This window comes from Leptosomus discolor, chromosome 11, assembly GCF_034619465.1.
Source record: "Leptosomus discolor isolate bLepDis1 chromosome 11, bLepDis1.hap2, whole genome shotgun sequence".
NCBI classification, from domain to species: Eukaryota; Metazoa; Chordata; class Aves; order Leptosomiformes; family Leptosomidae; genus Leptosomus; species Leptosomus discolor.
The window spans coordinates 13,553,726-13,566,358 of record NC_141401.1 but is presented as its reverse complement, the minus strand read 5'-3'; the positions used below and the strand labels follow the sequence as shown (position 1 = coordinate 13,566,358).

The 12,633-nt window shown below is 42.7% G+C and overlaps 1 protein-coding gene across 1 annotated transcript in view; it reads right to left on the bottom strand.

Annotated features, from left to right (window-relative positions):
• TIPE3 (TNF alpha induced protein 8 like 3) overlaps nt 1-6,659 on the bottom strand; it is a 45,542-nt gene extending 38,883 nt beyond the window's left edge. The window contains exon 1 of the mRNA XM_086471690.1: nt 6,404-6,659. Coding sequence (XP_086327816.1) covers nt 6,404-6,659 — 256 coding nt within the window. The remainder of the gene's footprint in view (nt 1-6,403) is intronic.
• Between the last annotated feature and the right edge of the window lie 5,974 nt (nt 6,660-12,633).

Sequence of the window (12,633 nt, the reverse complement as noted above, 5' to 3'; positions counted from 1 at the left end):
CAGGGTTCTCCTATATTCCTGGGACCTGGGAAAGGGTCCTGTCACCATAAGGCTGATGCTGTGGGTAAAATGCAAATACCAAAGGCTTCTCAGGCAGGCGAGGTCTTCAGGTACTCTTTCTCATCTATCTGGCCTACTGTTTTTCTTTTTACCTGAGATTTATAGCTTTGTTCTTCAGTTACCAACAAAATCAGGTGACTTGCTTTTCCTACCATGACTTCTTAGTCTTTGGTGTAGATGAGAAGAAAGGATAAAAGACTTATTTCCTCAAATGGGAAGTGTGAGGTTTTTGAGGAGATGCACTCATTTCCTTGTGCAGGTCATCCACTATTGCCAAAATATCACATCAAATGGAACCCACTCTCACCCCAGGCCTTTGGCAAGGCAGACAGGAATGGTCAATGATTGCTGTGTGGCAGGATATTGCTTCATATTCCTATCCATGAACTTCATCTGGCATCATAAACTCCTGCACGAAGGCTTGTCCATATCCACTGTTAGAAAAAGTAGAGGCTTTCTGCTCACTGACTGCTAGCAGCATCATAATTCCAGGTGGGAACAGCTCAGTTTGGGGCTCTGGAGAGCCCCTTACGACCACCGTTCACATAAGTGTAAAATGAACCTCCCTGCCTGAGAAACAGGCTATCTCTGACCTGGAAAAGTTGTGGCTGGTTTCTGCAAGCTATTTGTGTGTCTTGGTGGCACTAGCATGCCCTGTCCTGGAAGTGAGTAGCTCTGATCAAGACTATCAAATATTTATGCACTAAAATAACTTAACACAGCATCCTTCATGTGCCTGCTACCCCTATCTGGGAGTCAGTTTCTGCTTCACCCATGATGATGAGTCCGTCTGAGGCCATGTTTCCTTATGCTGTCCTCTCAAAAGTAGGAAGAAACTATCAAAGCTACTGAAAAGTGTTAACTTTTATGCTATTGCTGTTTAGCAGTCTCATCCACAGATGTTGCTATTGCACAAGCAGGTGAGCTTGGGCTTCAATCTAGTGCTTCATGAAGTTCGTATTTCCACTTGACTTTAAAAACCAGAAGCCTGAACAAGTTGACCTGTTCAACTAAACTGTCTATTCTGCTTTCCAAGTTGTCTATTCAACTTGACAAAAGCGGGATCATTTATGGCCTTTACTATCATCACAGCATGATTAGATTTCTTTTTTTTTTGCTTTTCAGTTTTTTATTTTTTTTTTTCAGTTGGACCAGGTTCCCAATCTGACAGACACTGTGCTAAAGAGGGGTCTGTATGTAAATCAGCAGCCCAGGTGTTTCCTGGAGGGAACAGTAAAGAGATCCAAAAAAATATTCACCCAACCAGGCTGTTGGCTCATGTGCCTGCCCTAGCTGCTGCTCTTACAGGCAGTTGCTGCCTGCTCATCCTCAAGTGTCTCTTGCCCCTGCTGTCTTGGCAGAGAACCTTGGATGCATGCTTGCCTGTTTGTAGTGTGATCTAAAAAGCCCTGTAAGAGAGTTTGGAGCACGGATTCCTGTGACACGCTGGTTCATGTCTGTTGTCTGTCCATCTTTCTTCAACTAGCTTTGTTTCCAGCAGAAGGGAAGGGAAGGGTCCTTTATTAGACAGGTGCTACAAAACACTTCATAGCAGAAGCATCCAGTACAGTCTGCACCTTCCACTCAATAGTTTCTTGTTTTATTGGGTTTTTTGTTGGTTTTTTTTTTTTTAGCTTCCATACTTACAACGTGCAGTTATCTACCACTTCTGCTGGCTTGTCTAAAGTCCAATAAATATTATTGCATAGCTGACTTGGAACTTTCTATGTAGAATCAAAACAAAGCTTTGTTAAATCAACCCCCTCCTTCTTCAAACACACAAATATTCCCTGGGGCAAAGTATACATTTTGTTGTGATAAACATTGTTCAAATGACCAGTGTGAGACTGCAAGAAGAGTTATAAAATGCCTACTTGCACCTTATATCACATAAGCATGTTACTGATGCCTCAAATAATTGTGCTAAGTATCTTACAGTACACTTTCTAATTCATTTTGTATTTACAAGAATATATTAGCTCTTAAATGACATTTAACTCTGTAAAACAGTGATTCAAGTGTGTAAGAGGCTTAAAAGATTAATATCACAAAAGTACAGGCAGTTTGGGTAGCATGATAAATTGCAGAAAAAAAAATTTATTAAGCATTGTAAATCAAATAATATTACAGCTCCAGAAAAATTACTCATATCTGTCAGGGCTGTTTAACAACAGTAAATAATCTTTAAACCTGTTGTTGTTTTTACTAAGTATATATTTATTGTCCAGGGTAGAGTTCAGATAGTTTATCAAATAATTTTAAATGCATTAATATTTTTGTGTCAGGAGCTACTGAGTAAGATCTTGGCCCTATTGAAGACAATAAGACAACTCCCACTGCCTTTATGGATGCAAGCCTGGTGATAAGCTCTTCATTTGGTTATCCTTGGCACCATACAAAGTTGTAGGCTCCACAGTGTTAATGTTTCAAACAAACAAAATAATCCTGTCACCAGTTTAGATCTCTACTTGGACTGCAAGCTGCTTTCTTCCCTAGGCCAAATATCTTTTGACTTCAGTAGGAGGAAAGCCAGAGAAGAGATCAGCAACAGTTTACTCTCCAGGATATGTTAAACTTCATAAAAATAACCTGTATTGTTTCAAAGACTATACAGGCAATTTAGCCTCTAGTTATCATGTTAATAGTGTAGCGTAATAGTTCCATTAAAATAAACACGGAAATCTATGTTCTGACTTAGTAGCTTGTGGAAAGGCTTAAATTGGTATCGCATGAAAGCTATATGGCCAAATTCCTGCCTGTTTCAGCCAGGGAACTTGGAACAAGGCACGCCAAATGAAGGTTTGCCACCGCCTTTCTCTTGCGTGCAGAATCCCCAAATCCACTGTGAAATCATTGCTGTTCGTGATGACCTGGATTTTTGCGAAATGTTACTCTGAAAGGTGGGACAGAGGATCATATTTTTCATGTAGTAGGCTGCCTGTGAAAGAACTGGGGAAAAAGTAGCCCATTGCTCTACTGAAGAGATTTTTAAAAAAACCTCTCAATAGCTGGACATTAAAAAGTGAGAACAATGTTCTATTTTAAGATTACCTGTTCAGTTCTCAAAAGCTTATCTATAGGACAAGAGAAGAGATGTTACTAGTTGCATGTACAGTAGAACTCAAGAAATTTCACCAAGGGTAGGCCTAGCAAGCATGTAACTTTTCTTTTGCATTACAATATATAGTTTTTTCAGAACAGTGAAGACCTGTTTAATGCTGTTAGTAGAGGCCTGTCTCATGAGTTACTTTTTTGAAGAGGAAGAAAAAAACCAAACCCAAACCTGAAACAAAACTTTTTGACTATATAGACAACTCAAATGCGAAGCAGTAATGGATGGCTGTGAGGAGAATTGTGGAATCTAAGGCTGTGGAGCTGCATGTTCTTGTGTGCTGAGGTGTTGTGCTTTTTGTTGTTTGTTTCGAAGTACAGCTAACATCTTGCATTACTTGCATATAAGGAGCTCTTTGTTTGCAACAAAGAAATATGAAGATGCTATCGTGCCAATATGTTCAGAATAAATACAGAAAAAATACTCCTGCCTCCTTGGAGACTCAGCTTTAAGTGGGCTATTAAAGGAAATGAGGCTGCTGGGATCTCAGAGTAAGATTCCAGCTGGCTCTTGGAAGTCAAGCGTGTGTGGCAGATGGTGGGGGCGTACAAGGTAGCTTCCTGTCCTGTGCACATCCGTGCGAGTCCCAGGAATGGCAGGGGTGCTGTTCCACCGGGACAGAGCAAAGGGCCGAATGACTATTGCACAAGTAGTACAAACCGTTAAATGGGATACGTTTTTCAACATCTGTATTGCATTAGCATCATGGAGCCCTAGTGATAAAGTAAGCTGTATCATGCTGGGCTTGAACAATCAGACAACCTAAGAAGTGGGTAATGGCTACAAGCAGTTCTAACTGCGTAAGCTGAAGTCATTGCTTTACAAACTTGGAAGCCCGAAGACTGGTAATGAAGAGAGCAAGCTAAACATTCAAGTTGGTGTCACTTTCAGTACAAAATCATAGCTGTTCTAAAACTGAACCACTACTAGGACTTCATCCCAAATACTTTTCTAAGGCACTCTGCTTGTCCTATAAACTGCAGGCAGGATCCCCTGGTCACTGGGATCTGTGGGGGTGAGCAAGGTGGTGACTGAATCCCACACTATAATCCCTCAGCTTCTGTGGCTGCAACAGTGACTGACAGCGTGACTACTGAACACCCATATACAGAGAGATACTGCACTGTACATATGGCAGAGTACAGGAAAAAAAAAACCACAAATGAAATCTAGTAAAAATGTATTTTTTCAGAAGAGGATGGGGGATACAAACAGCAAGTAATTCTTTAGTGCAGAAAAAATGATTGCAACTCGTTAAGACAAAACCACCAAGTTTTCACTCTCTTCCAATTTTATTCTACTGCATAGGCATCTGCCATGTATGGTCAAAATACCAGCTTTTTCTTCTCTTAGATAGCACAAAGAAGGAATAGAAAAGAGGAGAGGAGACTGATGAACATCAACTCTTGGCAGCTAGCAAGTGATGACATAAAAAGCACTTATGGCAATCTCTAAGCATAGTTATTTTTAATTTATTTAAAAGAAAATCCTATTCAGAACAAGAGTAAGTTCTTGGCAGGAGCTATATTACATCAATTTGTCTATAAATGTAATGTTTGTAACTTGCGCTTCACGCACTGTTTTGAATATTTGGATGAAAAAGTATAGCTGTTGGTGGTCTCTGTTAAGTTCAGCCTAATGGAGCTTTATGAATATAAGAAGCTCTATGACCTGTTGCTAGTCTTATTTCATTGTTTAGATCTCAGGTAAAAAAAAAAAAAGGCAGCAAGATATCAAGAGCAAATAACCCTAATATTTAAAACTTAACTGGATTTGAGACTAAACTATAAAATCCTGTTCTGCTGGGACACTAGGCAAGTAATACCTAAATATCTTACAAATTCCTACTGTTGTTCATCCCTGCTACATTAATAGGGCAGTTAAAATATTTCACAAAATATCTGGCATTTTTTTCATGTCAAAATATTGTTTGGTGTTGAAACCTGTCTTTGTGGAGGTACAGGGGGCGTGTGTTAGCTGGGATGAAAGGCATGTTTAATCTGGACAGATCATGGTGAAAAGATTTTTCTCAAGGTCTTGTAATCTAACATGGTAACTTTCTATTTGGATGCATTATGATCACTAGGACAAATTCAGACATCACTGCAAGTGCGCTGACTGGCACCGATGCCAGATAAATTGCTTCAGAGAAGGTGCCTGTGACTTCCACCATGGGAAGCTGGAGGTCAAACAGGTCCCTTCTGCACCTACTGTCCGTAATCGCCCAGTGTCTGTCGTGTGCCGGCCGTGTGTGTTGTACCACTGCAGCCTGCTCTGCTGATGGCAGGGTTACACCCCACCGCTGGCTGAAGAAGAGTGAGAGACCCGGAGATGTGCGTGGGGAAGGGGGGTGGCCCGGAGCTGATGGCAGTGCTCTGCTGGCCAGCGCTGGGACGCACGCTGTGCTGCTAGAGCGAACCTACCTCTCTGCTGGGTTTCATACAAGTTTACTGTCCCCGTTTACTGTTTGTGCAGGACAGCCTTTGATTAGGGCACATCAGCAAGGGTTTGTTTTGTGTGGGACGCAAGAATGTGGAGATTTGGAACTGGCAGGAGAGATTTTTATTTTTTTTTTCCTTCTGTCTCATCTAAGAACTATGCGGGCTGCAGCAGCTAGACAGCAGCATTCTTAGGGTTTTTGGTGACAAGTTAGGACTTGAAAACCAAAGCCTGGCGGCCCGAGGGCCCTGCGCGCCGGCCTCGGCGGGGGAGTCTCCCCTTCGGCACACGGGCTGGCTGCTGCGGGCCCCGAGCGGCAGCAGAGTAACCCCAACCGAACCCCAGAAACTTCGCAGCCTCTGGGTACAAAGCACAACGCATCAGATTCACGCCGACACCGCTAATTTAACCGGCTGTCACGTCGCGGTTGAACGGAACTCTTCGGGGCAGCTGCCCGGGGCCGAGCCGAGCCCGGGGCCGCCGCTGCCCTCCCGCCCCCGCGGGCGGTCTCTGCCCGAGCAGCCGGTCGCGGCTCGCACCGCCCGCGGGGCGGACGGGCGAGGGGACGCTCCGCGCCTCCGCCGCCGCCTGCCCTCCCCGGGGCGCTCGGCGGGGACCCGCTCGCCGGCCGCGGGACGGCGGCGATGTCTCCTCCGCGCCGAGCCCCGCAGCCCTGCCGCCGCAGCCGCCGCGGCGGCAGCGAGGGCGAGACCCTCCCTTCTCGCAGTCGCCCCCGGCCCGGCCGCTCGCAGGGCCGGGCAGCACCGGCCCGTCAGGCGGCAGCCCCCTTACCTGCGGGTGAGACCAGCTCGCCTTCGCTGAGCTCCCCGGAGTCCGAGTCCATGCTGCAGGTACCGGCGGGGGAGAGGGACCGGGGGGCGGCTCGGGGCGGGCAGCGTGCGGCCGACCGCCGCTGGCAGGAGGAGCGCCCGGAGCCGGGGAGCGGGGGACGGGAGCGAGCGGCGAGCAGCGCTGCTGCCTCCTCCTCTCCTCCCAGCCCGGGCGCGGGGTCCGCGCCACCCCATGCAGCCACCTCGCTTAGTGCCATTGGCTGCAAAGGAGGAGCGGAGACGGGCGGGCTCCGGCGAGGGGAGGAGGGAGCGGGGGCGCGGCGGAGGAACGGTTTCTTCGCCGAGCCTGTTACACAAGTTCTGCTCCCCAGCCAGCCTCCCGGAGCCTCCCGGTTGGGCCGCGGCCGCCGGCTGGAAGGCGCTGCGGGGAGCGGCTCCGCGGGGCTGCCCGGCGAGGAACGGGGCGAGGGCCGGGACCGCCGCCGGGGGCTCGAGGCCGCTCCGGGGGCAGAACTTTAGAGCCCCAAAAGGCCCGAAACGGCAGTCCTTGCGCTGGCTGCCGTGGTGTCTCCCCCTTACTTTGCCTTTTCCTCCTCCTTTTTTCTTGTGGGCATCTCCCCTGACCTTCGGTCGTTGCCTTGGCTCTTTTCACCAGCTCCCTCTCTGTACTGGTAGATTTCCTCAAAAATTAGTCATTAGAACAGTGGAGGCCAACAGGGAAGTGTCAGTTCCTATTGGATGTTAGTGCCCAGAAGAATATTGGAGTGAATTTTGCTGCTGCCTGTTTGGACGTTATCCGCAGGCTCAGGAAGACAGTGCAATATTGGGTAAATGAAGACTATGTTAGAAGATTGTTTTGAACTCCTGAATCTGAGAACTTTATAGCTTGAACTCTGCAGGTCTGTAGCATCCTACAGGCTACTACGATCCTGAGCCATCCCTTAATTCAGAGGGCTGAGGCCGCTTGTTCAGCTCTGAGCTTAAGTAGGTCTTTCTTTCCCTTTCTACTTTTTCTTGCTGTTTAAAGGCTGAAGATCACTTGAATTCTAGCACAAAAATCCCAGGAAAGTGGTATCAAGAGTACTTTTCTAACTGGGAACCAAATGTCATCGTAAACCAGACCTCATAGATCTAACTGATCCACAGATATGTCACATCCTAAAAGCCGGATGGTGCCTTGAACACTTACCTGCACATTACTGCAGTTTCCAGCCGGGAAATTGCTGGAGATCATAGGTATCTTTTTCTTTACTCTGTAACTCTGTCCCCCAAAACCATGCAGATCCTTGTGGCTGGAAAAACCAGTGCCTGGACACTGCTTTGAAGCTGCATATAAGAAGTCATCTATTGTCATCAGACTATGCCCAATACTCTCGACAAATTTGAAGACTTTCCCTGTTAGCATATAGTGTGACATTTAAAAAGAAAAAAAAAGGATTATTTTTAAACTCAAAAGGGCCCTGTCAAATTCTTTTCAGTGATGGCTTATCCTGTGCAATGCTGAGTGTAAGAACTAGAACTACAATAGTAAAAATGAAGCCAGAGTTTGCCTTAGGTCCTGGAGTGAATCCTGGCGTGCTCCCCTGCCTTCAAATCAGGTTGAACCTGAAGAGATAGAAGACCTCAAGCTTTCTGGCCCTGGAATGCACACACTGATATGTTGAATTTAGACATAAAAATCTTCAACCTCTGGAGTGAAAAGTTAGTTAAGTAATTTGTAACACTGATGTCATATCCTGGGCCTATAGTGTTAAGACACGTTTTATTCCATGAAAACAAGTTCTGACTTTTGTTTGTAATTGCTTTCATTAAATTTAAATGACATTCCAAATACTGCAGATTATAACCCCATAAATTAGTATCATATAAGGAAAACTATCTAAATTTAAGAAAAACATCTAGGATTCTATTGTGAGGAACCTCTATAGAATCTGAATGCAGAAGATGTGGCGAGTCTACAAGCATGGTATAAACAACGTAGCAACAGAAAAATCTGAGAATAAGTCACGAAAAATAATCCCAGGTACCACACCAACAACAGAATCTGAGAGCTGGAAAATGTTTAATCTCTCTGTTTTTTGTTATTGTTGGTTGCTTTTTACCGAGATAAGTACAACCTAAAAAACCTCCACAATAAGACTGTAGCTGTTTAAGTCTAGTAGGAAGAATAAGTTTGTGTTTGAGTGTCAATAATTTGTTTTCTGGACTGTCTTTAATTGCTTGAAACTCTAATGGTAATTTTTAACCTGGATGAATTCTGACTTTCTAATGACAATGACTGTAATTAGGCAAGCAAATACCAAAATGTTTTTTTTTTTTCAGGGGCATGTGTACAGTGGAACCCTTTCTGCTCCCCCAGTGGCAAAGGGGGCTGCCTGGTACAGTGTGCTCTGGGTCACATAATGAGCTGGTACAACACAGCTGTGTATGTGCTTCCAAGGTATTCTAGGCACTGGCCTTACCCTATTTTTCTGTGTGGGCTTTTTTTTCTTTTCTGAGTGCATAACCTGTGCTATAATTGCAATTAAACGTTAAGCTCTGAATAGTCATACTTCTCTGCCACTGATCATTGTTCAGTTGGTAAAAGGACAGATTATTTTTTGTGATCCTCTGAAAGACAAAAGTCTTGGCATGGAATAGTTAAAATGAAAACCAAACCCCACTTACTTTAATTCCTGTTGGTTTTTTAATCCTTATATAACATACTAATAAATGTTATGATGGAAATGGTATAACAATATTGTATTGCATCAGGGTTCTGATATATATGTTGGGCATTCTCATTACTAGGCTGGAATGACTTTCTATTCCACAGTAAATGCTGTTTCAAGATTACTTTCCCTCTTTATTGCTGCTAACTGAAAAGCAGTTACTAAAATTTTCAGTAACAGAATGAGCATATTGTTTCATTTCAAAACATATGGTTAGAATTCAGGTTTTTTCTTTCTTAATGTTCTCTGCCCAGCAGAGTCCAGCACTTGATTTAACATGTGACCTGGAAAATTCCATATGCTTAGAGCTCTGAACTTCATAGTTTCCATTCGTTACGATACTGGTGCAGAGAAAAGCACAAAAGGTTTATTAACAGCAATATATGCACTAGCTAGATGCATGTTGAATCAAACTCCACATGGAGAAAGTTGACATTTCGGGACATAGTTATTTTTTGCATTTAGTAGAAATAGTGCAATTACATATTCAATGTTACAAGCTAAAGCTCTGTGACTGTAGCTTTGTGACTGTTTTCTTTATTAGTAGGATAGGCCTAAAGATTGTTGGGATATTTAGAAACTGGCATGTTTTTCTCGAGGCTCAGTTAATACATTTGCGTGCAACTCCCTACAAATATGACTTACCAGGGAAGCTGGTAACACAGCCAATGGGAACTGCCCCATGTGCTCTGTCTATTCCCAGTTACATGATGCTGCCTGTAGCAACTACATCGCTGTATGGCTCCTCCATTCACATTTCGGCTGCATCTGGTCTTGATCTTCATTCCATATGGAATGTATCTGAAATTCTCCTCTGCCTGCTCATTGTGTCTGAGTGCTGGAGATGTGCCTGTGAGAGCTTTTAGAATTCATGCTTTTCCACTGTTCAATCTGCAAATCATGTTTGCATGTTCACACAAATACAATTTCGTCGGATTCTAAATACTTAAGTAGCCCAGCTGCAATAGCATCTATGTCTAGTGTATTTATCCTTGCAGGACTACTGTGAAATAAGGATAATAATATTTGTATCTTTCAGAGAGAGGGAAATGAGGTACTGAGAAGCTGTGATTTAAAGTCAGACACAGAGCACAGACTTTCACCTGTACCTCTTGAGCCGTACCTGAACTCTTATGTTATCCATTTCTGCTGAATAAAAGATTGGCAAGCTGCCTCTGTGCTTTGCTACTCCAGCTTTCTTCCTTCAAACTGAGCCTTCAAACCTATCCCAGAAAGCGGTTTCTCTTTTCTTTCCATTATTGAATCTAACAGAACCCTCTCTGCACTACCATCTTTGTGTTCGACCTGTTTGTTTTAGGCTGTAAAGACACACGGGTAGGAGTACATCTTCTTTCTGGGTCTGAATGTGAAAGTGTAAGTTTGTATTTTTTTTCTCACAAATAATTTCTTAATATTATTAGAATAAGGTCTGTCCTAGGATGTACTGTTTCTCGTATTGTTGCCTAATATTTTGCTTCACAGTTTATGATATATCTTTCATATCCAAGTGCTATTGTTACTGAATGTATTAAATATATAGAACTATCTCCCACAGACTGATACACTCATGAAATGTACTGTAGCAGATTTTAGATTTTTTTTTTCCAGTTTCTTTGTGGAGTCAGTGTATGTGTATATATTTCATGAAGAAAACTATCTGCACCATTTTTGACAAAGTGTGAACAACCAATATCAAGGATCAGTAAATTCTGTGTCAACAACTTCGTCGTGTCAGGAACTCAGATTCTTACTGATGCCTGGAAGCTAGTCAGCATTCACATGTGTATGTTTTGCATGCATTTTTTAGTTGTGATAATGCATCTATTGGTGGTCTGCAAACACTCTTCATATTCAATTTAGAATTCAAATACTGAACAAGATGTCTGCATTACTTTAATTCTTACTCATGTACCAGTAGATATTGAAAGATCTAGACCTTTGTAAGATCTGATTTAGGCAGTGCATGTACATCCTATGTTGTGAGGATTAATATGGAAGAGTGCAGTATTTTCTGTCCTGCCCCCTTTTTTTACAGTTGCTGTAAGAGATGTGGGGCATCAGTTCTGAATACCTACGATAGTATGGACATATTTTTAGCCATTGGACTTGCTGACTTATGTTCTGCCTTTGTCTGGTGTTGACTTTTCTTAAAGAAGAGCTGAGGAAGCAATCACAGACTGAGACTGCAGCCTGTTGCTGCTGCTAACCTATGCTGTGATGTTTTTGAAATATCAGATTTAAAGCTAGGACTGAAATTCAGCTTTGATCACCTCAATGCCTTTTAAAGTGCTCTTAGGAGATTTTAATCCCAAATGAAAAAAAGTAGAATTGAACAATATTGTACTCCTCTGCAACTTATACCATGCTGAACTGCATTACTTTTGGTTAAGTTATCAGAAAGAATAATTTTGTCAGAAATTGATACTGTCACCTGCTTAAGTAGGCTGAGACTGTGGGTCAACTAGCACAGGAAAAGTTTAATAACAGTGAATAAACGGTCTGATCCAAATTCCGGCTGCTTATACTAAGAAAAGAAGAAGGAAAAATAAATATATTTTCTCTTGAGTTGATGCAACACTGAACAAAGTTATCAACTTTTAAAGAAGGGGCAGTTAAATTGGGAGGCAAGCTTGCTAACATCTCTGGTTAAGGACACAAGAAAACAGCACAGCCAGAGTAGTGCCTGCTTTTTGTGCATTGGCGTTGGTTGTTTTTTGTGTGTTTTGTTTGGTTGGTTTGGGGTTTTTTCCCCTAAAGCAGGAACTTGGTCTGTTTCGTCTTACCTTATAGAAACAAGACTCCTATGAGAACTGAACGGCATAAATGTTCATGTCCATTTTTTGGCCATGAGGATGTTGTTACTTTTCTGTTCACTTAGAGCATGATTTTGCTCATAGAATAAGGCTTTCTGTATGAAACTGTGATTTGAATTGCCTAGTATTTTCATAGTTTTATATTACTTTAGTGATATTTGTTTTTATTTTTTCTAAAGATAGTTTTCCATTCTTTTGTGGGACAGTGACTTAGAAGGATGTGCTTAGAAGGATGCCTATCTTGCAAGTTATATATGCAATTTGCAGTTGATTGGTGAACTCTTGCATTCATAACCTTGTATTCTAAGCGATTAAAGAAATGAAAGCTACCTTCCTGAATTGAAAATGCACCTGTTAATTCTGTTGGTAGAAGATTTCTTTTGAGAAAATTCTGTGTGGAAATTTTATTGGTTAGGCCGTGACCCTCACTACTTCTTATGAGCAGGGATTTAGGCATTATTATTTTAAAGCCCTGATAAATTAGATACTTATTTTACATGCAGTTTTAAATTTCATTACAGGTGGGATATTAATAATGTTAAAGGATAAGAGCGATTAGCCAAAACATGAATTTTGTTTCTGCTTTCTTTGTTCTGGGGTTGGCAAAATAAACTTTAAAGAGGTTTGCTTGAGGGGATCACTGTAAAGTACAGGATAAAATAGGGCATTGTCTTTTGTTTTGTCCCCATTCTGATGCTGTCTAGAGA